Source organism: Pogonomyrmex barbatus, unplaced genomic scaffold (assembly GCF_055798465.1).
Source record: "Pogonomyrmex barbatus isolate J1 unplaced genomic scaffold, ASM5579846v1 scaffold12, whole genome shotgun sequence".
NCBI classification, from domain to species: domain Eukaryota; kingdom Metazoa; phylum Arthropoda; class Insecta; order Hymenoptera; family Formicidae; genus Pogonomyrmex; species Pogonomyrmex barbatus.
Window position 1 is genome coordinate 7811048 of NW_028297108.1, and position 27915 is coordinate 7838962.

A 27915-nucleotide genomic window follows, 5' to 3' on the forward strand; every position below is an offset into this window, starting at 1 on the left:
AAAAAAAGCATATGTATTAACTTGTATATATTTTACTATACCAGCAAAATCGACATTTCTCATACATACTTACGGATGTACATACATTCGCTATAATCAGAACGTTTATTGTAATCCTGATGAAGATTACAAGTCTCCGCTCGTAGTTAAATTCGAAACAACGATTAACGATTGCATTGACTTTCACAAGGAAGAGCCGATTCCTCGTAATACCGATCTATCTTTGCGCGCCTCTCGGATTGAAATAACTGTGAATATTATCGGTAGAGAACAATCGATAATTACATAATCGTGACTAAGACCGCGCGACGACGCGCCCATAATAAACGTCGCAGGGCGATGACTCGATTTTTTTATTATCGCGATTATTGGCGATTACGAGTAAACGCTCGAATTAGGCTATTCTTCGCGAATCGGGTATCGTCGATTAAATTCGTAATATATATCGCGACTGGCAGTGTTGTTTACTAGCTAAGTATTACCGCTTTACTCGACCGATCGACTTGCGCGACGTACTTTACTGGACTATGCATCCGACCCGTTGACGTTCAAGGGAAACTCGTGTATCATACGGTATGGATACGGTGTATGGGAATACGGCCGCGTATTTTAACGAAAAAACGAAGAAAAAATCCGCGAACCAGAACTTTTGTGATAATAAAACTGAAGTAATGCGCGTTCAAAAACAAAACGGACGTTTATCTGTATATATAGTTTAGATTGCAACGTCAACCGCGGTTCTTTTGCAATTATTGTACATTGCACACGCGCGTTTTATCTGAAAACGTTTTACTTTCTTGCTATCTCTAATCAAGGCTCTACATGTATCAACTGCCTCAGGCAAGTCGTATCAACAATACGAATAGCAATTATTCGCTCGATATAATAATAATCGCATAATCGTGCTCTCTTTTTCGTCCTCCGTTTCCTTTAACATCTGGGTTTACAATGGCAGCGATACTGACCTTCGGCGTTTTCGTCATCGATATTAGAATGCAATTAAATCGCTATACAAAAGGGTATTCGCGAAAGTTGCACGTGTCATCGTGCGCGATACAACTTCGATGAGGAACACAATACAAACGTCGAAAATGTCGAAATGGATACAAACACACACTGCGCGTTTGGTCGGGATCTCAAAGAAATCTCTCGAAAAGTAATATAAAGATGAGAGTGCATTTGTCGAAGATGCGCTCCTCGATAACAAAGATTTCTGATTTTCCATATCGCGCTGAATACAGACCTTTTCTTATTACCGTTATATTTATATATTTATTATCGTTATACTAATAGAATGTCCAAAATCTTCGAAAAACCGATAATGTCGACTCTCACAACAATACGCTTCCGTTGCTAATAAATAACATGTATATTTAAGCCACTTGGGGCACGGCGTTTAGTCTTTGATCATTCTTTCCCCCCCCCCCCTTTTTTATATCTATATATGCAATAGGCTCGCAGATATCTATTCGATATCCTCGGACGATATTTCCTTACTTATAATTCTTGCACGTGAGTAGGGGTTGCGAGTAGGGGTAAGACTGAGAACGACGGAAAGTAGCGCCTCAATTCGTCTTGCTCTTACGATGATGACGATGGTGATGCAAATGGTGATGTCGCAATTGGGAACGCGTCTCCTGCACGGCTGCCACCAATGTGCGTACCGCTTCCTCGTGGCCCTCAAAGCTGTCCGCTTTCTTCAGTTGGCCGAGGGACGACGCCCCTGCGCCTGCACCCTCGACGCCGCCGACGACGCGCTTGCTCTTGGGCCGCGGGAAGGTCTCCCAGGAGCGCTGCTTCTGCACGAGAGACGACGACGTCCGTGAGGTCGGTCCGATCAAAACGACCAGAGTTTTCCGGGGATCCTGCGTGACGGATTGTTGACCTACCGTCCCATCGGCGATGCTAGACCGTCTGCTGTTACCGGAACCGGTTGTGCTCAAGCTGTCACAACTGGCGCGCCGTCGCCTCCTCGCGTCACTCGCTGCCTTTCCATCGCCGTAGAACAGCTCCTCGGAATCGCTGGCCGGATAGATCTTGGCGGCCTTACCGCTTGGAATCGCCGGTATCTGATCGTCCATCGGAACCGCGTGCACCTGCGCCTGCACGCGCTTCTTCGCTTCGCCCATGCTCGAGGCCTCCGAGATTCGTTGGTACTCGCCCTCGTCGCCTGCTGTAAGCACGGGACTCTTTTTAGAAGACGGTCTCATCTTCTTCGAACGCAGCGGTTGCACGAAAGTTCGCTGCGAGACGACAACGATGACGAGACACTCAACTTGGTGTTTGGTGATAAATGTGCGAGTAGATTACACGTATATATTACATGTGGACCAACATATAAATCTCTCATTAATGTACAATATATATTTACATAGATCGTGTATATAAGCGTGTAATGTGGGGAACAGCGAGCAACTTTACATATTCGGCTGTCGGACGTTTACCGCCTCTAAGTCTAAACCCGAAATTTCACCCCGGTGGACTACAAAGGAAGACCTGCGTGTCATAATGTATCAGTACTCGTTTCCGCTCACGGCGGCGATCCCGCGACTCTCCTATTCTTACCGATGTGGGACTGCGGTTGCTGCAAATCGGTGCACCGTTCCGCCTGGTCGAGTGCCTCGGCGGAGGTGTCGCCGGTGCCGCCTTTCAGGGAACGATACAACGATCGCATCTTGCTGCCGGACGAGTGTCCGGGCGGCGTCTTCGGTTTCGCGCTGTCTGGCGACTTGCGCGAACGCCGACTTTGGCTGCGATCGCGGCCATCCTCTCTGCCCGGTGACTTCTTACGATCGTCCTTCTGTGTTCTGGCTTTCTCGATCAGTTGACTAAGCACGCCGCGTTTCGGGTCGGTTGACTTGGCTGTCCCGTATACGACTATGTTACCGCTCGAGTCCAAAACGGCGCCGACGCCGCCGGACGGCGTGCGACATCGCGTCGGGATCTCTTTCGTTTCTGAACGATTAATCGATTATCGTATTAAATACATAAATATTGAATGCATGCCTTTATTATTGTATACCTTGCGATCTAAGGAACACCGACAGATATCGCGAGATGTTCTCTCACCTTTCATGTACAACGCATTGTCGGCACTTGTGGCAGTGCTACGTGGATGACGATGATCCTTTGTCGGTGCTTGAGTCTGCGGATGTGGCGGCGGCGGCGGCGGCTCTTGCATCTGCAGGCGCGACAAATGATCCAGCAGCGCTTGTAGATGCTGATTATCAGCCGCGTCTGCCGCGGCCATACTCACTTCCCCGGCACCAATGCCTATCGAAAACGATTTGACGAAGGGCTCCAAATGCTGAGCGAGCACCTGCAGCTTTTTCACCTCGCTTCTCAGCGACAATATGTCGTTCATCTGAACAAAATAATGATGAGGTAAGACAAACGACAGAATGCAAAGAGTCTGACTCGCGGAGAAGAGAAGAGAAGAGAAGAGAAGAGAACGCACCTGCGAATGGAAGATCTCCTTTTCCACGTGAATCCTGCATATCTGTTCCTCCCAGAGCGCGTCGAAGACGTTCCTCAGTCGTTCCAGTTCCATTTGATGGTGCTCCAACTGCTGTTCGAGCACCCGGCAATCCCTCGCCACGTGATCGTAACGCGTACCCAACGGCGGGGTATTTGCTCTCTTTAAAACGGAAACGTCTCGCTGCAACTCACCCAGTCGTTCCTTCACTGTCATCAACTGCTGACTTAGTTCCTTGAGCTGAGTGTCGAAGGTCCGACAGTGATTGGAGAAGGGGCCGCCGTCAGATCCGCTCTTTGGCGGCATTCTCTGAGCAGTCTTGCTGCTCTGTTGGGAAAACGTATTCCTGGCGTAAAACGCGAATGGTATATATACATACATATATACATATATCAACAATCTTATACTCGCGTTCCTCATTTCCTCGTACTCTCAATTATTCTGTCTAAGGATCAATAAACGAAACTCGATCCTTTTAAAGGATCATAGTACAATTGATATGTACATATGTCTGTTATAAAAATTTTATTATAAAAAAAAGTACAAGTACCCCAATACATCGAATGTAAAATCCTGCGAAAATTGCTTTTACGAAAATACCCACGAGGGAAGGAAAATGTGACGAAAAGCGAAGGACGATCACGATGTAAATTGTCGATCGACTGCCGTGCAATTTGCCATGCAATTTCTCGCTTTGTTCGTATGGGTACCTGAAGCAGTGGTTCCGACTGGCCTATTGTGTGGCCACCACTGGCCGTTTGATCGTACAAGGACTCGGTGGCGGCTTTTGGCGTCTGTACTTGGCCTATGTAGGGATGTAGGGCACGCGCAAAATCAGTCCGATAATTCGTCTTGATATGCGCCATGAGCAGAGGCGGCCGTGACGGATGGCCGAGCTGGGCGACGCGACTCAGCCGTTCCAACATCGGATGCGCCAGTTCGAGGAACTGATACTTGGTCACACCACTGGTGAACGCGGTGCATAGCATTAGGTGCATTTGCAGCACAGGTAAGGCGTTACCCAGGGCGAGCAGCTGCGTTCGCACCATGCGCTCCTTGGCCTCGAATTGACGTTGCAGTTCCGCGAGAACGTACGCGTGCGTCTTGGTGATAGCCTCCTGCATACCTTGGCAGAACGCGGTCAACGCGCGCTTCTCGGATTCAAGGCTATGCCGCAGCTCGTCTAGCTGCGACTTGAGCGCCAACACGCCATCCCTGATGCCGGCCTGGAGCTCGCAGATGGAATTCACCGCGCGTTCTAGCTTCTTCGAGGTCTGCTGCCAGGCGCTCTCGATGTCCACGCAGTGCACCCGCGCGTCCGCCGGCGTGTCGCGGAAGCACGTGGCGCACAGCATGCACTTGGCACTCTGGCTATACATTATATACTGCTCGCCGTGGCTCGGACAGCGACGTTGGGTGTCCTTGGCGCATTTGCTCATGTGCACCACTTCGTGAGTGGAGAACATTTTCGCACGGTGAGTGTGTTCTCTGCAGTGTGTGCAAAGCGCTTGACCTGCAAATGTACGACTTTGTTTCTTATAAGCTCCTTCTTCATATCGCTCGTAAATTGAAAGGTATCTTTTTCTGAGGGCTTACCGCATGTCGTACAGAAAAACATAGTGGATTTATCGCGTTTGTCGCAATTGGCACATGGTGGATTTTCAGAGTTCGCCAATTCCACCAATTGACGCATCAGCTGATCGGGGGGTGGCAGCTGCGCTCCGTCTTTCAACTGCGTCTGTTGCCTGTGCACGTTACGATTAAATATTAATATTTGCAATATCACATTATTATTACATTATTATTACATGAAGAAAACTATTCTGCTGGTAAACCTAAAACTTTGGCCAGATATAGATCTGAAAAAAATTTTGTTGGATCTTCAAAGTTATCATGTGCGACATCCAAATTGATTTCTAGAAGATCAAAAATTTGTTCATTATTATTATTATTATTATTATTATTATTATTATTATTATTATTATTATTATAAGCATGGCCAAATTTTTAAATTTGCCAGCAAAATTGCTCTCTTCGTGTATCAATCATGATATCATGAGAAAAATTGAATATAACAGTTTATAATAAATATAAAAGTCTGGTTTTTGTTAAGTTTACGGAATATTAAAGTTGTAAGTAAACCATTAAAATAAATCGATTAAGAAAATAAAAAATGTAAATCTGGCTTCTTGCGTCAATGACGAAACAATGACGCCACAAATATTGGACCAATTGTCACATGTTATCTACCCGCAGATGGGACACTTGACCGTCCCGTCAATGTGCGGTCCGTGTATGCAACGGGCGCAGAAGGTGTGAAAGCAGGAAAGCAGGCAAGGCTCGTTGTAGTAATCGTGGCAGACACCGCAGGTGAGGGGATTCCTGGGCCCGCCGCCCGTCACGCCCGTCGTGCCGTCATCGCCGACCCCGTCGACCGCCGAGCTCGCCATCGTCGCCGGCACTCGGCCACTTCGAGCCGCGTCGCCGTTAACCACACGCGCGCGGACGACGCGCGCCTTCCGCTTCACTTCACGACACCGCTCCCTGTCCCATGCTCGTGTACCCCTCTGCAGAAGAGAACGGAAACGATTTATCGGGATGCTGCGCGCCCGTGACTTACCGCGGAACAACATAGACAGCGGCGTCCGGGAGATGACGCCGAGGTACGGGACTGCGGGACGGTGTTTAGAACGGTGTCTTTACCCCTAGACCGTCGGCTCGCCCGCAGAGAGGGAGAAAGAGAGAAAGAGAGAGAGAGAGAGAGAGAGCCCCGGACCAGAAAGGGTAGCTTAACGGCTGCTCCTCACTCGGCCCGTCATTCTGACGTAGCGCGACGCGCTTTCGCGCGGTGACCAACCCCGTATCTGCGCAATTGACGATCAGAGCACTGACGTCACCGAGGCGCCCATCGTCTCCGATATCACCCCCCCTCGCTATCCCCGTCGCATACACGTATACAACGCGCGTAAAAGGGGCGCGTATATACGTGTACATTCGCGTACCATACGCGTGTATGTATGTACGTGCAGAGATTCGCGCGGTCGACCCGGCTCGCCCTCGCCCTCATCCTCTTGCTCCCATTCGCTCCCGGCCTGCGCCACCCATGCACATGTATTTCCGTACTTCATACATACATACATACATACATACATACATACATACATACATACGTACATGTGTATGCAATGACGGAACTTGAATATTGGTGCAGAAGAGTGCAAACGAACGTCCGCCGAATCAGGCGGAGGGCAATGTCTATAAAAAAAAGAAATTAATCGCGCGCTCACTTTCCCAAGAAAAAATTTTCTTTTTACCTACATTAAATTTTCTTCGTCAACGAACGTATATATACAAATCCTTCCGTTCTTTCGATCTGGTAATTCATCTCCTTTCTCCATCACGAGAATCTTTGAAATAACTTAGTGGAAGATTCGTTATATATCTGGGACAAGAGATTTGATCGCTGTCGAAGCTACCTTTCGACACACGATGACTTCCGAAGATTTCTATTCTTCATTTTTCCATTTTTCTATGAAGCGAATTCTTTCAAAAAAATAGGAATTTAGATACTAAAGAAAAATTGCAAGATACGACGGAAAGGCAAGACTCTTATAATTTATAATGGTAGTTTAAATAAGTCTAAATAATTACGAAACAAAAGTTTTTTCTATTGTCTATGAATGAAAACCATCGATTATTAAATTGAAACTTTATTAATCTGTGACTGTGTCAAGGTTTTCTTTTGTATTATACTTACAAACACATAGTTTGCTAGGCATCGATTCTTTGATTCTTTCACATTCTATCACTCGCTACTTTTTTATATTGACCCACTGACGCATGTGAATCCATCTGCGGCGAGAATGCTTCTTTCCCCATCCAAATCTCAATTATTCGTGTATCAACTTCTATCTATCCTTCCATTTGTCCATCTGTCCATTCTAATTTATCCTACTTGAGTTCTGATTATTCGATTATCCAATTAAAGAGATTCGATATTCCACGGTTTATCCATATCATCGCTCATCCTCGATATTCCCTTATGCCTGGAAAATTCCAACTATGTTAATTAGTTATGCAATTATCGAATCGATAACTGCGATGAGAAGTTTTTGCTCGAAAATTAAAAGTTAGAATAAACAGAGAAGAAACTTATTTCTGCGATGAAGAGTTCATAAGAACGATAGGAGAGAGAATTCCGGATGTTTTCCGTTCTTTCTTTTGTTCCGCGTTGCGAATTTATCTCTATTGCGGTATCTCTCGTTAGAAATAATTCCTTCCGCTTTTCATTCTAATCCTCGTAAAGATCCTGGACCTCCGGCGCTTTGCAATTTCTGCGTCGCGCGCTTTCCTATTCATCCATTTATGACGATGACGGTCGGGTCGATTCACGGCGATTCGCGGCGCGCACCATTTTCCATTGTCGACGACTGGCGGTTTAACCGGAAACGCATCTCCTCTCTTCTTCTTTCTTTATATCGCGTCGCATATGCTGCATTTATTTACATGAGACGGTAGTATTAAATTTGAATTGAAAGGATTATCAACTTTTTGTTAAATGAATGTTTTGATGAAAAATGTGAAAAAAACCTTATAATTCTAAATTATAAAATTTAAAGTATCTTAAAAAAATTATGATTTGTTTATATGATATATATTTTTAAATAATAATTAAATAATATTTTTAATTAAAATATTAAATTATTTTATAATTAAAAAATTAGCTCCAGGATGATTTGTATTTTAAATTTTGGAGTTGGCAATTTTTAAATTTAATCAAAGCCGACCCAATGGCTGCGTCGCTACGTCGCGTCGCGTCGCGTTGATAGATTGGCAATGTTTACAATTTCAGAGGCATGGCGGATCAATAGTTCGCGCGGTGCTTCCTGTTTTATTGAAACGTGTTAATTCATTCTGTGATTGTGCCTAATTTTAAGTATGCCGTCACGTGGGGAAGATATCCTTAAGGGCTTTCAAGTGTATCCTTTGAGAATTAATTTAATTGCTCTTCACATTCGAGCGACACGCGGAGCGGATTGTAGGTTAGGATGAAAATTGAATTGGATATTTGCTGTTTATATTTTTTCCTTCTTTTTCTCTCACTTACATTTAATTGCATATATTTAATTTTAAATTGCGAAAAGTTTTTTAAGCAGCTATAAAGGACAGAAATCTTTGAGTTCTAACTTAACAATAAACTGAATTTATGTAAACGGATGTGTCCTTAATTATGATTTTATCAGTAATTGGATGAATCTACGCGATGCCGATAGTGGGAAAATTCTCTGGCAGGGTAATGAAGATCTGTGAGTGAAATCAACTTACCTGGTATCTCATTGAAGACTATGTGATAGATTGAATCATTGCTTTTTTGCCTGATTATAGATCTGTACCTGATGTAGAACATGAAGCGCGTGTACCAAAGAAAATTCTACGATGTCGCGCAGTATCGAGAGAGATTAATTTCAGTTCTGCAGAACCAATGGAAAGGTTTCGTCTGGAGCAAAAGGTACTGTTCAAGGGGCGTTGTCTGGAGGAATGGTTCTTTGAATTTGGATTTGTCATTCCCAATAGCACCAACACATGGCAAAGCTTAATTCAGGCAGCACCAGAAAGTCAAATGATGCCAGCAAATGTATTGAAGTAAGTAGGAATGTATCTTTAATGTTTTTTGTCTGTTTATTAATTATATTTTTTTTTGTAAATAGCGGTAATGTGGTAATAGAAACAAAATTCTTTGATGACGATCTCTTAGTGTCTACCAGTCGAGTCCGTCTCTTCTATGTCTAAGGTGATTTCCAAACGGTCCTAATAATCGTATCTAACGTGGGACCAATTGGCATGAAGACTTTATATAAAAATAGAGCAATGTATGCAAAATTTCTTACAAATGGACCAGCTTTTGTTTATATCAGATATATATATATATATATATATATATATATATATATATATATATATTTATTAGTGAAATGGTATTGACAATTTCATATAATTTTGTAGTGATTTATATATAATTAGATTCACGCAAACAAGTGAGTGCAAAATTAGAAAATTTTGACCAGGCAATAGCATTTTTTAAGCAAGGCCTAATATACCTAAAATATGTTTTTCACTCTTGAAAATGTGAGAGATATGACTTGCACTGTTAAAGCACGTTAATTTATTTGTTATTCGTTAAGTAATGCAATAAGTTTTGTACATATTGTAATACACTACATCAAACAATAAAATTTTAAAAAGAATCACATTTTATGTGCACTTTTTATAATCTATCCATATTACTAAACTATATTTCTATCATTAATCTCTTAAATATATGCATTGCAAATAGAAATTTCTTTAGAATTACCCTGGCATGTATTAAACATTTTGGCAGGTATGAAAATATACATCTCCAACTTCACAAAATACAGCAAACGGGGAAAAGACCGTCTGCTGTTGTAAAAATGCAATTAAAAATTATAGAGTATAATTGCAAATCTGCAAAATTTGTTTGTCGAGAAAATCCATTCGCCGGCGAGAGATCTGCAGCTTTCTTTATCACATAGTCGTATGCTATAATAGCTGTACGCTATTGATTAGTGGTGTACAAGCAACACATTTTTTAGGCTTCACCACACCCCTTGAGGGAGTTCACTTTGAGTATACTCTGTTCCCTACTCCGCTTATATGCATTGTACAAGTGTAAGAAAAGGAAGGAAAAAACTCCGAAGAAAACGGAAGACGAGGAAACAGCGAGGAGTCACTGCACAGTCAACTCGAATGAGTACGAACTTTCCATCGAGCGAACTTCAACTTCGTGTCGTACACTTTGCATCGCGTGCGATTAATTCTATTATACTTGATTCATCAACTTTCCTCGGACTTCTCGCGGGATGAATCTGAACGAGGAAGACGAGAGCGGAAACGAGGGCAGGCAGCTATTCCTGGTCAGCGCGCCGCGTGATCCGCTGGTATCAGCCGGTGCACTCGTGGCGTCGTCGACGAGTGTTTCCGATGACATCAATCAGAGTGACGATTTACAATCGAACGCCCTGACCGGTCTGATTGGCGGTGTGCAATCTACTTCAGTCTGCTTCCCTGCGAAATTCAGTAAGTGCATGATGCCGCGTGTCACTCAGGACCTGACTTAATTAACCGCCGCCGTCGGTATCCCCAAGTTGGGGTAGAGTGCCACTCAATTAAGTTATTGCTAAGTGCATTAAGTGGATCCGCAGTCAACCCTTTTTCTTAAATAGAGTTAGTAGTAATCAGTTTAACAGTTATGAAGCGTTTGCTACGCCAACATACTTCGACGTCGACAATGCGATGTAAAATTCAGCGACATGTTAATCGGATTCTTATACAACATTGAAGCATCGACAAACACTATTGATATTTGACAAATTTCATTCCGATGTCTCTATCCTAAATAATCAAAATAATATTATCATGATAGATAAAACTCTGTCTTCTTATAGCGTATGATTTCTCGGCTAGTCCTGAAAACGAAGAAAGACCGTCTTGCATTATCGGCAAGAGGAAACAGCGTAGGTACCGCACTACATTTTCCAATTTCCAATTGGAGGAGTTGGAGCGCGCTTTTCAGAAGACTCATTACCCCGACGTATTCTTTCGGGAAGAACTCGCAGTTCGTATTCAATTGACAGAAGCTAGAGTACAAGTAATTGCCGCATGTTTCTCTCTAACGAGATATATATATATATATATATTATTGGAGTATCTGAATTGAAAGTATTATAACATTTTCGCTGCAAACAGGTATGGTTCCAAAATCGGAGAGCGAAATGGCGCAAACAGGAGAAGCAATGTAAGATTGCAACTCACATGACGTCGCACTTACCACCATCAGATTGTCAGGATATACAACATCAGTCGCAACATACGGATCATTTGTTATTGGAGTCACCATGCAGTCCCATATATCTCGGGATGGAATGGGCAGGTTTCTCTCCTTACAATAATACAGACAGCGCATCATCTCTTATCGTGAACAACATGAGCAAGCCACCAGAGACAGAAACTGACAATAATTCATTGCTCGATCCCGAATTACTACAATTAAAGCCTCCACGTTCCTAATAATATTAAAAATAAATATAGCATAAATATATTATTTATAAATTGAATAACATATTTCACACGTTTTTTGAGAAATTTTACGCGCGATTTGCTAATTATGAGATAAATTGCAATATAAATTTTAATTGCAATATTAAAAAATTTTTTAAAAATATTGCGCGTAAAGTATGGAAATTCGAAAATTGTTATTTCGAATTAACACATGACAAATTTTTATGACAAGACATAAAAGTTTTAATATTAATGATCGTATGAAGATAAACATATTTAAATAATAATAATAACAATGTGACCGCGCAGGGCCTTCTTATATATCAATATATTATATGATCTATCATTTGCCGATGAAAAAATTTATATCGTTATATTCTTAGAATAAAAATAATTATACAGATTTTGTAACAGGAAAGATATATAGATATGAGATTGCTCCATTTTTCAAACGAATAGATTCTATATTACAGAAAAAAAAAAATAAATTTATATTATGTATAAAATTATTCTTTACGAGATATGTTACTCCAATATAAAATAGTAACGTCAACTTTATTCAGTGTGCATATGTTACAAGTCAGTAAATTAATTAAGATATTTATTAATTCATTGATCCTAAGAGCGAGTAAGCGGTCTAAGATGCTTTTCCCGATCTTTCAAATGTCATTGAGAATTCATTTCCTTTTTTATTTATTCCTCTCTCTCTCTCTCTCTCTTTTTTTAATGACTCATTCTCAAAAATTTCAGTGATCGCCAAAATTAATTCAGCCTCATTCATCAAGCCAATCTTCGCTAATTCTCAATAGAACGTTTGGGCATGCATCTCAAATGAAATTAATTAGTGACAGACGTTAAAAGGTTACGCAATGTATGAATACTCATCCGCGCTATTTGCCGTACGTTCGATATATTGTTTATCTATCAAAGTTTCAATGCACTTTTTAATCATTCCGATTGAAGGTGCGAAAGTAACTTTCGATTGACTCAGCACCTGAAACAACAGAGTTTAACATCAAACATCGTTACGCGAAGCACCGTTGCACGGTTTATATCGCATTGCCAAGACTGCCAACTTACCTCTTGTATGAGTTGATTATGTCTCAACAACTTGCGACTCTTCATGATACGAACTATGGCTGCTTGTAAAAACATCTTCCTGTCTTCGTCTACACTACGGTGCGTGACCTCCGTATCTTGTGGCGCGTCTCGCTGCAACACGCCGGTCACGCGAAACTTGGTTCTCTTGTTAGAGTAATTAAAATTGAGCATGAGAATAGTATCCTCCTCCAATTCGCCGTCGTTGGATTTATTGAGAATTTTACAATCTACGAGGCTAGTGGCATGCTTCACTAGTTGGTCGTGCGACAAACGTAGCGAAGCAGCCGCTTCTCTACATGGCATCGTATCACAATCCTCGAAGAGCAATAATAACGCCATTTGATAAGTTTGCACAGTGACCAAATACGGTTTCTTTAAATAATTGAACTTAAGCTCGCCCTGACTAAGATGATGTAGCCACGTAAGTTTCCGACCACTGAATTGCGTATGATAGAACGTCTCGAAAGCCTGAATGGATCTCTCCAGTTCCCGCGGTACGTGGAATGGGCCAGGCGATGGCGGGAGACCAAGTGGCCAAGCACCGGCTTGTAACACTTTAACTGAAAAACCAGTTCCCAATTGATTTTCTCCATCATTCTCCCGCAAAGTTGCCGTAAACTTTGCATTGAGATCCATCGAGACAGATATGTCCGTGAACATGCGATGAAGTTTATTCGTGAACTCGTAACCGCATGCCCGTTTCAGATCATCGATCATCATTTCTTCAGCATCCATCGACTGCGACTGTTGATGTATCAACCGCTTCGCCAACATACGAGAATAAAACTTTTGGAACACATCCTTATCATCCACGTACTTGAACACGATTATGGAACGTTTCAACTTGTCCTCGATTTCACTTTCGGAGGCAGCTCTGGGCGATTTCTTCAATAGAGTATCGCAATATTTTGCTAGCTAAGAGAACATATACATGTATACCATATCAACTCTTATCAATAGAAATCATATTTTGCTAAAAGCTGAAAAATATCACTTCAGAACAATTTACCAATTCTGGTGCTCGAACAGCCTGGTTCGCAGCGGGTCTATGATTTACAATGGCGGAACATGCTTTATCAAGAGCACCTACAAAACTTTGATCTGAATTGAATACTTCCTTAATCATTTCAGAATATTTAGAATGTACATTCAGCATGTTTTCCACAAATTGCATGTATACCTGAAATTAAAGAAATTAATTTTTTCTACAAAGCTGCATAAGTCTGTACGTGTTTGTGTACTACTTTTGCTGTTCAATACTCACGTTTTCTCCTTGCAACGGTCCGATTGCCTCTAATCCTTGCGCCGTGATGTGACGTGTGAGATGTTGTATAAGTGGATCTAAACCTCCTTGCAACGGCCTCAATAACGGATAAAGAAGAGTCAGATCTCGTCTACGTTCATTCTTTATCATTATCTCTGCTTCCGAATGAAGTAAATCTACGTGCGCAGCTACCATTTTATTTTCGCAACACGCTCTGACCTACAACGAAATATCACTGTTGTATGTCCATTGAATCTTAAAATCACTTGTAAAGCAAGCAGCGCACTTTTTCTACAGAACTGCTGTGAAGGAACTTGTAAGCGCGTGCTTCCTCTTGACCGAGTCTCCATGTTACTTTCTCTATGTAATGAGTAACGTCCGATTCTTGCAACAGTGCTGATGCCTCTGCTGTATAAAACTCCCCACTAGCCTCCAAAAATGGTGCCTCGAAAATTTCTTGATACAACTAAAAAAATTAAGTTTTTAATTTAGTAAGCAATTTTTGAATGAAAGAAATCTCTCTTGTTGAATAAAAACTCGCGAGCAACAAAAATATATAACTAATATAATATATTACGTTTAATTTTCCTTTCATTTTGTGTTCTTCTACTCGAACAAAGCTGTCAATAACACCACAAATAACATCTGTGGCAGCGAGCAACCTTGCTTCTCTATCGGCATCAAAACACATAAGTAGAAGAGAAACGAGTTTTTCTTTAAGTGGTATTATCATCTTTTTTTTCCAAATGTCTAGACCAAGCTCGCCAATTTCCATCTGCTCCTGGCACTCTTCCTCTCTATTATGCAAACTGGTGCCATAGATGAGTTCGGCCTCGGAGAGTTTCTGCTTCTTGATGTGTTGTTGATTGAGGTATAAGTACAAACTGTGCAAGTAGTAAATGCCTTGCGAGTATTCTGTCCAGGCCCGATAATATGCCGGGAGTAGCTCCCACATATCATTGTATGAATTCACCTGTATTAGCAAATGATCTACATGATTAATCAGAAACCTCCTCGTCTCGTCGTATAATCGGTCTGCTAGTGGCTCTGGATATGCAACGCACAAAGAATAAACATCGCTGAAATCAAAATATACAATACTTTAATATATACTCTCTTCTATAGTATCAAGATGTAAATAAAGTTTACAGATACTTGTACCTAAATCTGTCGTTCCATATAGCACGTGGGATATTCGCCAATGTTATCACTCCTCTAATAGTCTCTTGTAATACATTCCACGTCTGATTAAAATCTACTCTCTTGGGTTTTAGTGACATCCTTTCTGTCGGTCCACAAACTGCTGGTAACACAATAATTTGCCGATAGATCACTAACTTGGTAGGGCACGTTCACTGTGTACTATAAACCTGTAAAACAGCAAAGTCACTCATATGATTTATTTAAATACGAGATCTATATCGTTACTTGTGGAATTCATTTGACATGCGATATATCAGAGGCACTCGACCAGCGAGTTTTTCCCGTTCTCTCGGATAAAAGCTATGCCACTGGGAATATATCCCGAGAATGAGCTTTTGCCGCGAGTGGACAGAGACTTTCCATGGCTTTGTTCGTGTGTTTTGTACATCGTCGGTTAAAAATAACGTAAGCGCAAAAGTAAATACATACACCCGTCAGCAGCAGCACGCGCGCATACATACACGCACACGCGCGTCGCGCGCGCGCGCGCACACACGCGCGCACACACACGCGCGCACACACACACACACACTCATATACACGCATGCATATATGCACGTACGCATCTCACGGCCGTTTTAAAATCTCTCCTGCATCTCGCGTGCGTCGTCCGTATTTTCTTCTTGCAGAGCAAGGTGATGCTCCCGTGAAAATCCTCAAACTCCCAGTGATCTCGACTGGTCGCGTAAACATCAGTGATCGAGACCACGAGCAAATCTAATGGCGCGTGACCACCGTGCCGCCGTCGAGGTTGCACATCGAGATGCGGGCGTATGTATACGATCGTGTCCTCGCCACGGATACACGCCGTGTTGCGAAATATCGATTTGAACAGAGGGGAACGTGTCTTTTTTACGCTCGTTCGACACACTCGAGATGCGGCAGGACCGAGAATTCGTCGCGCGCGTGGGACTACACGCGGATGCCCGCCATCGGAACGGGCGGCAGAGGGGTGGAAGGAGAAAGGAGGGGAGGGGAAGGGAAGGGAGATAAGGGGGTAGGTTGATAGGTACCGCACACCGCACAGCTGACTGGCTCGTCAGATCTCGATGGACCGTGTGCCGTGCTGTGCCGCTCCGTCCCGTATTGCGCCGCGTCTAACCAAAGAATTGGCGCACAAAGGGACAAAGCACGGGTCAGTACGCGACGAAAACACGCTTCGCCGAAGGAACACGGACCTCGATGAGAGGAGACGAGAGGAGACGAAAGGAGTCGACTCTTCTTCGTCAATGACGTGATGAAACGTACCGCGCCGTTTATTTTTGGAGCGCGGGACGCGAATCACGGCACGGATGGTGTATGACATTCGCGATGACTCGCCGAACACATTTTCCGTAATTTCTGCGGGCTCCGTCGCCTTCGTGCCGTCCACGACCAGTCACCACGATCAGTCACCGCTCACGCCGATCCCTTTTCTTTCCGTCTGTTCTCGTCCACGCTCGTTCGGTTCGCTTTTCCCGACGGACGTTCGTGCTGATTCGTGCCCGCCAATTCCGCGTCACAGCTCCGCTCGGACACTCGCAGTGCTCCGCAATACTCCCTCCCGTTTCCGTGCGTTGAATCTTCAATAACATCGCGCGGCCATGCTCCTTTCGTGCGTACCACACCACACGAGCGTGCGAAATGCGCGTCTCATTCGTCGTCATACGTACATACGTGCCCGTTTGACGTCGGTAATGATGAGAGTGCGAGTAAATAATATGCCGACGGCGGGCAGTTTAACACAGCTAAAGGGCTGTTCTGAGATGTGTGTACAAGACTGAAAAATCTGTAGCATATGTGACGTGAACTATGAAAAAATATCAAAGATGAAAATCTTATTAGATTAAAAGAGTCTTTTACCTTTGCTGACTTAGCTATTTTTATTATTATTATTTTTTTTTCAGAAATCCTTACCTTACATGAAAAGATGTGGATTTTTGTTGTATGCAATTAAATTACATTTAAACTGTAAAAAATATTTTTTTATTTTATTATGAAAAGATACATTTTAATGTTTTAAAATGTTTATAAGAAATCGAATTTTTGTTTTAAAAATTTAATTGTAGTTCCAAACATGCGCAAAAGTATTAGGATCAAGAGAAAAAAATAAAGGGTCATCTTGATAAATTTTTTTAGATGTCATTACTTCCATGAACTCGAAATTTCGATTTAAAGAAACCTAATCAATCTTGACATAATTTTGAAAGAATTTTACGTAAGATTAAGCAATGATTGACATAGTATATTTCTCTTGAAACCAAGTGAATCATTTTAATCTTTTTTAAATCCTTCTTCATTTAAATCAATCTTCAAAATATTTGAAGGGCAAAAATTAAAGGGAACATTCTGTATGTACATCTGTTTATTGTAGAAAAAAATAAATTACATATTCCAGAAGATTATAATTTTAATAAATAATATAACTACTAATAATTGCTATAATTATTATTATTGAAAAGTCAATAAATAGCTAATTAATAAGCTAATTAACATAGCTATTAAAGTTAATATCTTATTTTTGTAACTTGTATATTGCAATATGTCATACATCATAAATAAACATACAGAATTACAACAGTAACATCTTTCTTATTAAATTCTGACTAGATAATTAAAAAAATGACTAGAATATGTTACTTTTTAACGTGACACATCACTTTGATATGAAATGACTGGGGTAGGGATATATTTTTTGTTTAACTGACTGCTTATTGGTATAGGTAATGGATGGATATGTGGTTTAGCGGGAAATTTAGTTCCAGCGATATCAATTTCGTAACATGATGTTGAATCCATTATAAAGTCTGTTGTGATAGTTTTAATCTCTTGTTTACGAGCTGTTTCAGGAAGACTAATAAATCCAAGACAAATGAGTTTCTCTGTTACAAAACCATAGCTGAAATAATGATTATAATGTATATCATATGTAATGATTATAATGTAACTTAATGATGATGTTATATAATACAGAATGAGATAAGTAATAATGTGTAATACAGCATCTAATGGGAAAAACAAACATTTACCCAGCTGATGTGACAGTACCAACAAATTCACCATTTCGGTATAGCGGTTCACCACCCCATGCCCATACATCTTTGTTCAAGTCCATACCGTCAAGAATAAATAAAACTAATCGTCTTGTCACTCCTTGTATCTTTTGTTGTTGTAAAGCAGATTTGCCAATAAAATAGCCCTTCTATAATAAAATTGTAAAATATTTATCATATCTGAGCAATATTTTATATCAATTTTACTATTGTGTTCGGATTTGATTCGTTTTTAATACTATACATACTTGTAATTGCTCTTAATATTTTTAAATTTTATCGAACTCTAACTTTGGTATACAATAGTCTTATATAAAAGTCTTATATGTTTGATTTAAAACATATCCAATTTTAATTTCAAATGTAGAAATATGTAGGAAACGAATAGATAAATAGAAATAGAACACAATAGAATTAATGCTGGTACTAACATCCAATTTTACGCTGTAATTACTTCCAGCTTCGTAGGGCGTAACATACGGTGTCAATTCCTCTGCCCAAAACGGGATGAATCTTTCTATTCTCATAAAACGTTGTGTGAGTACGCCAACGTCTCTTGCACCGTAATCCTTGCCTATAGCCATTAATGTTGAATAAACATGCAGCGCATATTCCGAAGGTATGTAAAGACAATAGCCAGATTCACCCGTGTGTGTGAATGCCATTACCATAACATCCGAAGCATATGCAACGTTTACTGTCTACTATTTTGAATAAATGATCAATTTGAAATATCTGTACTAAAAAAGAAACATGGAATCAGTGACGATTAAAAAAAAGTAATCTGACCTTATAAGTGAAGGGTGTAAGATTGATATCAGAGTTGGATAACTCGGAAAGCAGTTCAGTAGCTTTGGGACCTACTACATTGATCACTGTGTATTTTGAAGTCACGTCATTAAGACCTACAGAATGATCTGCTGGCAAATGTCTATTTTGTTAAATAAAGGAGATTGGTCAAAATTGCCAATAATAATAATATTTAAAAAAATATAAAAAAATAAAGAATAATAGCTTAGAACCTAAAAAATATAATTTGTAGAAATAATTTCTTTATTTAGAAATATTTAAAAATTAATATATTAATGTATTTTTTTCTCCAAACTAAATCTATTTCTGAATTCTAAATTAATATCCATTTCATTATTCCGTTTTTGTATTCTGCAGAATGTGACTTACCTAGACATCCATTGATAAATACGCGTTTGCTGTGATGTAGGCGAGACCATAAAATAATTATTTTCTCCTTGTCGTACCAACATACAATCATTTTCATAACCACCTTTCTCATTTTGCATTCCTGTATGAACTATTCCACCAACTGGTATATTAGCGTCATTAGAACATAATCGTTGTAGATATTCTACTACTTCTCCACGACTAGACTACAAGAAAATTGATTATTAAAAAAATAAATATAACAAAATGAAAATATGCTTTGATCTGTGACGTTAAAAACAAAAATATATTTCATCAAATCTTAAATAGGAGCTTACGTTATTATCATAATTTTAATATACTTTAGTAAATATTATAAATTTTGAAAATTTTTTGAATTTTAAAAAAGATTCTGATTCTTATAAAGAACAACGAAGTAAGAGAAGGTGAAAAAAGATTATTATTATTTCCAATTTACTGACTTGATTGTATTAATCACTTACTTTAATCTCGATTTTCGAAAATGAACTCATATCTATTATCCCAACTCCTTCTCTGCATGCTTGAAATTCATCTTTCATAAAGTCAAAGAATTTTGGTTTGTAAAAGCTACCTTTGGGCATAATCGGTTTTTTCTGTTCTCCTTTTAATATAAAAATAAAAAAGTTTTATAACATATATGCTTTCATTCAATGATATGTTAAAAAATTTAATACTTAAAGGAACTCACGTCTGTAAGTAGGATCAAAATAAAGTGGACGTTCATAAGCCATTTTCACGCCAAAAATTGCACCACGTTCTTCCAGGACAGAATATAAAGGAGAACAACGCAATTTACGGGCGTATTTATATTCAGATTGATGAGGATATAATATAGCGTAATTTCGACCAACCACTTCCTTCATCCTCTGCTGCAGATATTGCTTGTTGTTGTGTAAATCTAAAAATCTTTGCACATTAAATGGGAGCACCTCTTGTGTGGATTCACCATTTATTAAAGATTCGGCGATTTCTTTACCAATCCCACCAGCGCCTTTCCCAAAAACATATAACAATATCTGATGATTGACAAGATAATGAAATGAAAGTCGGAGAAGTCAGGCATTTCGAAGAGATTTACCTTGTAATGAATTGCCATTCATTCCAACGGCAACGAAGTAATTCTTTACTTCAGGACTTTCTCCTAATATCCATCTACCATCAGGAGTGAAATTGTCAGGACAGTTATATATATTTGGATGTTTTATTTCTTTTAAGATTGGTAATCTATGTATAACTTTGTCCCATAATGGTTGCCAGTGAGCTGGATCGTTTTTAACATGTTTTGTCCAATCTTTTGAAGGAACTCGACCGCTGCCAAACGCTGCTTTTGCATCAGGCTCAAACCAACCAAGTAAGAATCCACCTTGATTATCGATAGCAATTTTATAAATAATTTAAATACATACATTCTAAGTATAGTACATTCTAAATATATATCTTTATATCTATAATTTATAAAAAATGTTCAATATAAAGATATACAAGAAACACAATGTACCTTCCCATTTTCTCATATACGAGTATGAATCAAAATCTCGTATATATGGCAGAGATGTACTAATTTCTGATGACAGGGGAGGTATGATTGCGTATAAATGCTCTGCAGGATACGCAGGAATTCGAACTGGCGGTGTACATTTCAATCCTAACTCTCGAGCCCACTATGGCATCCATGAACAAATAGATTAATTTTACAGCTGAATGCTATAATTACATTTACAATTTTTATGAGGATTTATATCTACCATCCCGGCACAATTAATGAAGTACTCGCAGGAAACAGTACCATGTTCAGTCTTGACACTTTTAACAGCACCTTTTTCAGTCTTTACTTCTTCCACGCGACAGTGCTCGATGTACTGCGCTCCTCCTTGTTTTGCCAATTTTGCTAAGACTTTGCAAATTGCATTTAGATTTGCAACAGCATCTTCTGGTACCCAAATTGCTCCTTCTATATCCTCAACGTGTAAATAGGGATGTAATCTTTTTAATTCTTCTTTACCCAAGATCTATAACATGTTAATAATTTTATAATCCAATTCAATCCTCACAATAATTTTGCGCCATATAGATTAAAAAGGTTTATTAATTTAATAAAATTGGTCTTTTTTTCACAATACAGCTTTTCATAAAGATTATCTTTGGTCAATCTATTCAAGTGCAAAGCTGGATTATATTAATATTAAATAAATTATAATTAGTAACAAAAAGATATGTTTACTTCACAATGCAATCCAGTTGGTACATTATAAGCCATTCTCCTTTTAAGAGCCACCATTCTATCTTTGGATTGAGCCAAATTTATGCTACCGCATTGCCTCAATTCTATGTCATAGCCCATTTCCTGTAGCTGCTGATACAACTTGATGCTGTATGAAATTAAGTTCCTTCGAGAAATTGGCTTGAAAAGTCCAAGCGTACCAGAGCCAAAGTGTGAGGATCCACTGCCAATGCTATAATCAAAGAGTCATTTTTTCAATGTTCAATAACTTTTAACCGAGTCTATAAAAAATATTGTTTTTTTTTTTTTTTTTTTTTTTGCAAAGTGTTCAATGTAGATTTTGTGAATAAAATATCAGAAGAAATATGCCAAAATCTGCAAACAAAATTTTATCAATCAGCAAAATTTTACCAATCTGTTAAGAAAGAAACTACTAATTTGGTTCCAAATATATGAAATCTAGAGTAGACTTTAAGAAGACTTTTAGATTTACGTGTTTTGCTCCAGAACGAGGACATCGTTCCATCCGTTCAATACTAAATGATAAGCAACAGAATTGGCGACGGTCCCGGCACCGGCGATAACGATCTGCGATTGGGACGGCAAGTATGATGGATTATCGGGCAAACGATTCTTCTCGCTGAATGACAGATTACGACCTGCAATCGTCGACGAGTATCGTGACCGGCCCTCATCGTAGGTTATGTAATGAGCGCTGACCAGACCCTTTGCCTTTGAACCTGAATTGTTCTTGTTCCTCGCGAACGGCAAATACGCATATCTCGGATGAAGTTGTCTCAACATTAAACGTCACTGATGATTCGCAACAACGCGCGAGGCGTGATACGTCCAATTCGTGAGCCTACCGATACCGAAATTACCGGAGGCCAGACCGGTTGTTTCTCTTCGAAGAGAAATCAATCTCAAATCGATCGCTGGATCTCGTAATTCGAAGGCGGTATGATATGTGGCTTTGGAAAAGATTCAAGGCTTATAATATCTTATGTCTTGTATAATCGAGACTCCAGATTCTAAATCGATAAAATTTCGGAGTGAAGATATACACTTCCAATTGCTCTATTTATTCTTGTCAGGTTTGAAATATATATTATAACAATATACAATTACAAATTTATTATATATAATATCCCGATTATATAATCTTCGAATTACCTCAATTATATATACAAATACATATTTCTGCATTATATTATATTTAGTTATTCATATAATGATTATGAGTAATGATAATTATTATTACTATTATTGTTGTAATATTTTTATTTGTGTTAAATTATTTCCGTCATGTTATATTAATAATTAATAAGATATATAATTTCTTGTATGTAGTAGGTATGTACATACTAACAAAGTAAGTATGTACATGTACAACTGTGTTCCGCGCTCTAATCGATCTTCACCTTCTTATCGAATTTTCTATCGAGATATCGAAAAATTAATTTTTTTAAATGAAAAATTGCAATAGTAATTTTTCAATTGTTTAATAGATTTTTTTGATAGATTGCGATATTAAAACTCGACTTAGATTATTAAATGCCGAAATTACTATAAAATCTATAATATAAATGTGTGAATACAATTTCCGTAACTCTGTCATGTTTACGATTTCTGTTTAGCTTTTATCACAAAATGTGGCCGAACATTTTAGATTTTTATAGTTCGAAAATATTATGCGCTTTTGTTTTCGTCGAATTATGCATTATAGCATTTATAATGATTCTGGTGAGATATATATAAGATTATATCATATTTTATCTTTATAGAATCGATTTTATTCCTATTTATTTCAGTATAATACTGAAATAGTGGAGTTGAAAAAACGCGTGAGTAAATATGACTTTTGTCAATCTTATTTTTATCCCATATTGCTAATGAAATAAAATTTACAATTTTTCTGAATCTTTTCTTCTTTTTTTAGATTTTACCTTCAAAAATATTAAAAATTCCTTTGGAAATCAATCACCATTGTTAATCTACGTATACTATTAGGAAGAAATGATGACACTAATTGAAAAGAAAGAAATATTAAAAGAATCATGCAACTATTGCTTAACTATTACTAATATTGCAGCTTTTTGGTATGTAATATTGGTTAGCTGTTAATATCTTGTTAAACATCTTATGACTAAAATAAAATTTAATATATTTTATCGTGTATTTTAAGATAATAATAATTATTATTAACATACATACGCACATACGCATCCAAAGAATGTTTAATAATTTTGCTAAAGCAACAGACAGAAAAATCTTTACATCAATCATTTCTATAATATTTTTACATGTTCCTATATTGAGATAAAATGTTGCAATTTTAATTTGATTGAGATTTAATATTTTTATTCATACATTACATACATGTATACACATATATTCCATATACACATACATATACACCATATACATATACATATATACCATATACATGTGTATTGATATTTAAAGTAGAAAAAATTAACATATTATGTTAATATGATACTAATAACACTATTTAATTCTAATATATAATAATGAGAAATAAATTTTGTCCGATTTAGTAAGAATATGAAACATTTTTGCAAATGCAATTAGTCAAAATTAGCATATAAATATTTATGTATGAGATATATAAGTTATAATAACACATTATGACATAAATAATGTAAACAATAAATTTATAAGTTTTTAAGGCACTTTATCATTTTACTATTTCATTTATATTTTGTACAAAGAAATATTCCTCCACATTATATATGTATGTGTGTGTATGTGTATAATTTTAGGAAAGCAGAATAATTAGTTAAATAATTTTGCATACATTATACATGAAAATTTACCAATTATAATTATTACTACGCGCGAAATCAATTAATTTATTGGATCCTGATGAAGGACAGAAAAGGAAAAGTTCTTAGAAAAAAGTTCTTATTGCTATAAATTTTATCTAAGCTGAATTGATAAAATAAATATGTATTTCTCTCTTTGAAAATTTGTATCGTGTTTTTCTTTTTCACGAGTTATTGTATTTGTTATTTATATCTTTTAATCCTTTTTTCGACACTATTAACTTAAACTTTTTGACGATTCGTTTCATTGAAAACCCATATCACACTGATAATATTTAAATTTTTCATTTTTAATCATTAATTATTTGGATATAATTTTTCATTGACAACATTTGCATTGAAAAAAAAATCAATCAAGGAATTTGTCGCGAGAAGAACACATGGCGACATTAGAATTTTTTCTACATGTTAATTAACAGTCAAATTAAGCAAGACCAATTGTATTTATTTTTATAGAAATTTTTAATATTCGCGTCTTGCTTTCGCATAATCTCTTTATAATTCCGTATGATGAGATGGAAATTTTTTCAGCACCGCATGATAAAGATTGTAAAAGGCGTAGGAGCTGACGAGCAGAATTCCCATGAGGGCCATTCCGAAAATCCAGGATAAGAGATTGCCGTCTATCATGTTAGGGTTCGATCTTCTTTTTTGGGCACTAATCTCGCCCAGTGTCGTGCCCTTACGCTCTTTCATGAGCTTCTTCATATTGGCAAGCTTCTCTCGTAATTCATCTACAGATTCGGCGATCTCCTCGATCGATTCCCCAGAGGGAAGATCTGTAATTTGAAACAAATCAGCAATCTATAATTTGTAAATATAACTATAATTTGTAATATAATACCGCGATAGGCGATCAGAAGGGGAAAGCGGGAAGGGGGACATTTTATGTGAAAATCTTTTTAAATAATTAAGTTAATTTATAAATATTTAATTGAAAAGTTAATTCAATAATCGTCTAAGAATTAGAAATTATCGATGTCTAATGTACAATTTGTCATGTTATTCGATACACTTCAAACTACGCCTCATACGAAAAATGTTAAAAATTGCCAACACCTAAAATAATTAATGCGCCCTATTTATTGATATTTTAAAAATGTTTATCGAAAAATATCTTGCACTCACCGGCGGCACCTGGTATACAAGTGTGCATTACGGTTTTCATGATGCCGTATCAAACAACGCGTAACTTCTCGAGTCCGCTCTGGTTCAGACACTATTGATCATCCAGCATCTCACGCCGTAGCGCAGTCTCCGTGCATCATACAGTTAAAATTTCTCGAGAACATATCATTGGACGATCAAGTATCCCGCGATACATAATTCCAGTTCAAGTCAATTAGGGAAAGCTGGCTGAATAAGTGCAACCTCATTATTTTTTTATTATACTTTCTATTTAATTCTGATTTGTATGCAAATAAATGTTGGAAATTGTCTACCTGATATTTCAGATATCTGTTATGATATGTTTTCTACCAATAATAAATTAATTTGTTACAAATCTTTTTTAACTTATTGCAAAAGATAGAGAAGATTTAGGCACTGATTGTCTAAATTGTACCTGTAGACTATCTAAATCATATCTCTTTCGAAAGTAAAAGTTTCAAAGTTGGAAAATATAAGAATGGAAAATATAAGATAATTGAAAATATAAGATTCTATGTTATATTTTTATCTAGATAATAAAAGAGATCATTAATTAATATCTATTTTATTAATTTATCGAGAAAAATTAAATATTTCATAATTAATAAATAATAATAATGAAAAGATTAGAACATCAAAATAAAATTGGTTTAAATTGATTTTTGCAATTGCATTTGCATATTTTTAGATATTCAATTGTCAATTATTAATTTTCTTACTTTTCAATCATCAGTCTTACAAGGAAATCTTGTGATAAAACGAGTTAAGAAATTTGATATATTTCATAAAAATATCAAAACATTAATCTTTATAATTGCAAATTGTATATACAATGTCAAATGTATGTAAATGTCAATTATTTTACATACAATAAATCTTCCTTTATGACAATGTGAAATTATATATGATTATGTTCTAAATTCTAGAAATACATTTAGATTCTAGAATCTAAATGTATTATTATCAACTACATAAATTGATAAAAATTTAATATCAGTTTTATATGATTTTTTAAGTGTTATTAATATGTACATGATGTATTCTCTTAAACTTTTATTTATATTACTAAATGTTTTTTATATTAAGTAATAATATTGATGAAATACACCTATGTATGAGTATATAAATAAAAAATCTTATTCTTAACCAAGAAATATCTATGAATACCGCTCTTTGACTTTGAAAATGTAAAGAAAATGATAACAATCCTGATAAATTTCATAACAGGAATCAAAGGTCGATCGCGATAATCGATATTCGTATTCTTTGAGAAATCGATTTGCTTCATATTTTTATATTCGATTAATCCCTATATCGACAACTTTTTATTCGATGTTACTAAATTTGATTAGTAAATTTTATCGAGCACCTATGGCGACATTGGCACCATTGGCGTCTACGCGCAGGATAGGCAACTAATGCGCATGCTGCATATTCTGCGCGGCAAAAAGCGAGAGTTAGCTAATCTCTTATTTTTCTAGAATAAATACATACGAGAGAAAATTGATTACGATACATTAATTATAGACACAATAAACAGAAATGAAAAAAATAAGAAATTAAAAATAAAGAAATAAAATAGAGTTCTACTTTTAACGCATCAGGAAAGTATATTTTCATAATTTATTTTTTTATCTATTCGTTTACTTTTATCAAGCTTTCATTAACTTATTTGTCAGTCAACAACAAAAAGATCTCTATGGTATTTTGTAAATATGGATATAATTGATGTTTTGCAGTTTGATGCATGAAAAGAAAAATTAGATCGAGATCACTTATACGATTAAAAATTTTATTATAAACACCAATGAAATTAATTACTAATTAAGTTAATAAAAGTTAAGTTAAAATTTGATCTCAAAATCATCGTTGGTCTCAAAATCATGTTAATTTAATATTAGATTTTTATAAAAAAAAATACGAATTAATCATTCATTACTTATATATTTCCAAGATATTAGATCGATTATGAAAAACTTTATAATTGTTTAAAATCGATTGACTGATTTTGTCATTTTATTTTTTCAGTCCTCTCTCCCGCTTTGTAGACTTTGTAAATTATTTCTTAGCTCCGCATGCGTTTTACGCGCATCTCTAGTGATTAATTTATTATTTTTTTTCATAGCTAATTTGCAGCGTATGCGAGATAATGCGCCATGGATCGATTTCGACTGTCGCGGCGCGCTTCGCCGATCACGAAACGTCGCGGCCTACGATAGCGACGACGACGACGACGACGACGACGACGACGACGATGACGATGATGACGACGATGACGACGATGACGACGACGACGACGACGGCGACGACGACGGCGGTGGCGCTCGGGCGGAGTCGGGCGCGCCTTC

The 27915-nt window shown here is 37.6% G+C and overlaps 7 protein-coding genes across 32 annotated transcripts in view; 3 read left to right on the top strand and 4 right to left on the bottom strand.

Annotated features, from left to right (window-relative positions):
• Positions 1–10: 10 nt before the first annotated feature.
• Positions 11–6493, bottom strand: LOC105427164 (RING finger protein 207). 6 transcript variants are annotated; one of them, XM_089071973.1, is made up of 9 exons: positions 6179–6493; positions 5726–6042; positions 5072–5220; positions 4186–4988; positions 3458–3802; positions 3070–3364; positions 2566–2955; positions 1890–2173; positions 11–1799 (listed from the first exon to the last, which is right to left on the bottom strand). In XM_089071973.1, exons 1-9 carry the CDS (start codon positions 6467–6469, stop codon positions 1566–1568), a joined length of 3108 nt encoding a protein of 1035 aa, XP_088928099.1. In that variant the 5' UTR covers positions 6470–6493; the 3' UTR covers positions 11–1565. The 6 variants fall into 6 exon arrangements, with proteins under 6 accessions (XP_088928099.1, XP_088928098.1, XP_011637096.2 ...); XM_089071972.1 differs by having other exon boundaries at positions 11–2170; positions 6179–6487; XM_011638794.2 differs by having other exon boundaries at positions 11–2173; positions 6179–6486.
• A 1796-nt stretch (positions 6494–8289) lies between these two features.
• PrBP (Prenyl-binding protein) lies at positions 8290–9720 on the top strand. The gene is made up of 4 exons (XM_011638797.3): positions 8290–8454; positions 8719–8781; positions 8861–9118; positions 9184–9720. The coding sequence occupies exons 1-4, from the start codon at positions 8414–8416 to the stop codon at positions 9263–9265; spliced, it is 444 nt and encodes a 147-aa protein (XP_011637099.1). The 5' UTR covers positions 8290–8413; the 3' UTR covers positions 9266–9720.
• A 136-nt stretch (positions 9721–9856) lies between these two features.
• On the top strand, positions 9857–12336 carry LOC105427161 (uncharacterized). Of its 2 annotated transcripts, none has more exons than XM_011638785.2 (3): positions 9857–10570; positions 10939–11141; positions 11240–12336. In XM_011638785.2, the coding sequence occupies exons 1-3, from the start codon at positions 10354–10356 to the stop codon at positions 11558–11560; spliced, it is 741 nt and encodes a 246-aa protein (XP_011637087.2). In that variant the 5' UTR covers positions 9857–10353; the 3' UTR covers positions 11561–12336. The 2 variants fall into 2 exon arrangements, with proteins under 2 accessions (XP_011637087.2, XP_011637088.2); XM_011638786.2 differs by having other exon boundaries at positions 10939–11108.
• On the bottom strand, positions 12088–16766 carry Cul2 (cullin 2). 4 transcript variants are annotated; one of them, XM_011638784.3, is made up of 8 exons: positions 16368–16766; positions 15078–15286; positions 14494–14995; positions 14203–14382; positions 13917–14135; positions 13662–13832; positions 12632–13567; positions 12088–12545 (listed from the first exon to the last, which is right to left on the bottom strand). In XM_011638784.3, exons 2-8 carry the CDS (start codon positions 15194–15196, stop codon positions 12414–12416), a joined length of 2259 nt encoding a protein of 752 aa, XP_011637086.2. In that variant the 5' UTR covers positions 15197–15286; positions 16368–16766; the 3' UTR covers positions 12088–12413. The 4 variants fall into 4 exon arrangements, with proteins under 4 accessions (XP_011637086.2, XP_088928103.1, XP_088928105.1 ...); XM_089071977.1 differs by lacking the exon at positions 16368–16766 and adding an exon at positions 15682–16126; XM_089071979.1 differs by lacking the exon at positions 16368–16766 and adding an exon at positions 15549–15607.
• A 679-nt stretch (positions 16767–17445) lies between these two features.
• LOC105427158 (pyruvate dehydrogenase phosphatase regulatory subunit, mitochondrial-like) lies at positions 17446–22556 on the bottom strand. Its single transcript, XM_011638782.3, has 12 exons — positions 22066–22556; positions 21573–21804; positions 21097–21360; positions 20850–21012; positions 20430–20714; positions 20040–20342; positions 19813–19952; positions 19331–19536; positions 18941–19082; positions 18583–18852; positions 18128–18300; positions 17446–17997 (listed from the first exon to the last, which is right to left on the bottom strand). Exons 1-12 carry the CDS (start codon positions 22374–22376, stop codon positions 17742–17744), a joined length of 2745 nt encoding a protein of 914 aa, XP_011637084.2. The 5' UTR covers positions 22377–22556; the 3' UTR covers positions 17446–17741.
• Positions 22557–23905: 1349 nt separating this feature from the next.
• LOC105427157 (uncharacterized) lies at positions 23906–25700 on the bottom strand. Its single transcript, XM_011638781.3, has 2 exons — positions 25547–25700; positions 23906–25197 (listed from the first exon to the last, which is right to left on the bottom strand). Exons 1-2 carry the CDS (start codon positions 25584–25586, stop codon positions 24914–24916), a joined length of 324 nt encoding a protein of 107 aa, XP_011637083.1. The 5' UTR covers positions 25587–25700; the 3' UTR covers positions 23906–24913.
• A 2208-nt stretch (positions 25701–27908) lies between these two features.
• The window catches only part of Liprin-alpha (PTPRF interacting protein alpha), a 28256-nt gene continuing 28249 nt past the window's right edge, over positions 27909–27915 (top strand). For 13 of the 17 annotated variants that reach the window (XM_089071823.1, XM_089071822.1, XM_089071829.1 and 10 more), the window contains exon 1: positions 27909–27915. This exon is cut by the window's right edge. The gene's annotated coding sequence lies outside the window, so the exon portion shown is untranslated. The other 4 variants (XM_089071831.1, XM_089071830.1, XM_089071844.1 and 1 more) reach the window with 1 other exon arrangement.

Bases quoted from the DNA above. Each gene is read 5' to 3' on its own strand.
- LOC105427164 (XM_011638794.2), bottom strand. From the start codon at position 6,469: ATGTACACGTATATACGCGCCCCTTTTACGCGCGTTGTATACGTGTAT. The intron at 4,989-5,071 runs GTAAGCCCTCAG...GTACATTTGCAG, and splicing joins GTTTTTCTGTACGACATGCG to GTCAAGCGCTTTGCACACAC. The intron at 3,365-3,457 runs GTGCGTTCTCTT...TATTTTGTTCAG, and splicing joins AGGAGATCTTCCATTCGCAG to ATGAACGACATATTGTCGCT.
- PrBP (XM_011638797.3), top strand. From the start codon at position 8,414: ATGCCGTCACGTGGGGAAGATATCCTTAAGGGCTTTCAAGT. The intron at 8,455-8,718 runs GTATCCTTTGAG...TGATTTTATCAG, and splicing joins ATCCTTAAGGGCTTTCAAGT to TAATTGGATGAATCTACGCG. The intron at 9,119-9,183 runs GTAAGTAGGAAT...TTTTGTAAATAG, and splicing joins ATGCCAGCAAATGTATTGAA to CGGTAATGTGGTAATAGAAA.
- LOC105427161 (XM_011638785.2), top strand. From the start codon at position 10,354: ATGAATCTGAACGAGGAAGACGAGAGCGGAAACGAGGGCAGGCAGCTA. The intron at 10,571-10,938 runs GTAAGTGCATGA...GTCTTCTTATAG, and splicing joins CTGCTTCCCTGCGAAATTCA to CGTATGATTTCTCGGCTAGT. The intron at 11,142-11,239 runs GTAATTGCCGCA...CGCTGCAAACAG, and splicing joins TGACAGAAGCTAGAGTACAA to GTATGGTTCCAAAATCGGAG.
- Cul2 (XM_011638784.3), bottom strand. From the start codon at position 15,196: ATGTCACTAAAACCCAAGAGAGTAGATTTTAATCAGACGTGGAATGTA. The intron at 14,136-14,202 runs GTGCGCTGCTTG...ATTTCGTTGTAG, and splicing joins ACAGCAGTTCTGTAGAAAAA to GTCAGAGCGTGTTGCGAAAA. The intron at 13,833-13,916 runs GTGAGTATTGAA...CTTTAATTTCAG, and splicing joins GACCGTTGCAAGGAGAAAAC to GTATACATGCAATTTGTGGA.
- LOC105427158 (XM_011638782.3), bottom strand. From the start codon at position 22,376: ATGTTGAGACAACTTCATCCGAGATATGCGTATTTGCCGTTCGCGAGG. The intron at 21,361-21,572 runs GTAAACATATCT...AACATGTTATAG, and splicing joins CAACTGGATTGCATTGTGAA to ATCTTGGGTAAAGAAGAATT. The intron at 18,301-18,582 runs GTTAGTACCAGC...ATTTTATTATAG, and splicing joins ATTACAGCGTAAAATTGGAT to AAGGGCTATTTTATTGGCAA.
- LOC105427157 (XM_011638781.3), bottom strand. From the start codon at position 25,586: ATGAAAACCGTAATGCACACTTGTATACCAGGTGCCGCCG. The intron at 25,198-25,546 runs GTGAGTGCAAGA...TTCAAATTACAG, and splicing joins TTGTATACCAGGTGCCGCCG to ATCTTCCCTCTGGGGAATCG.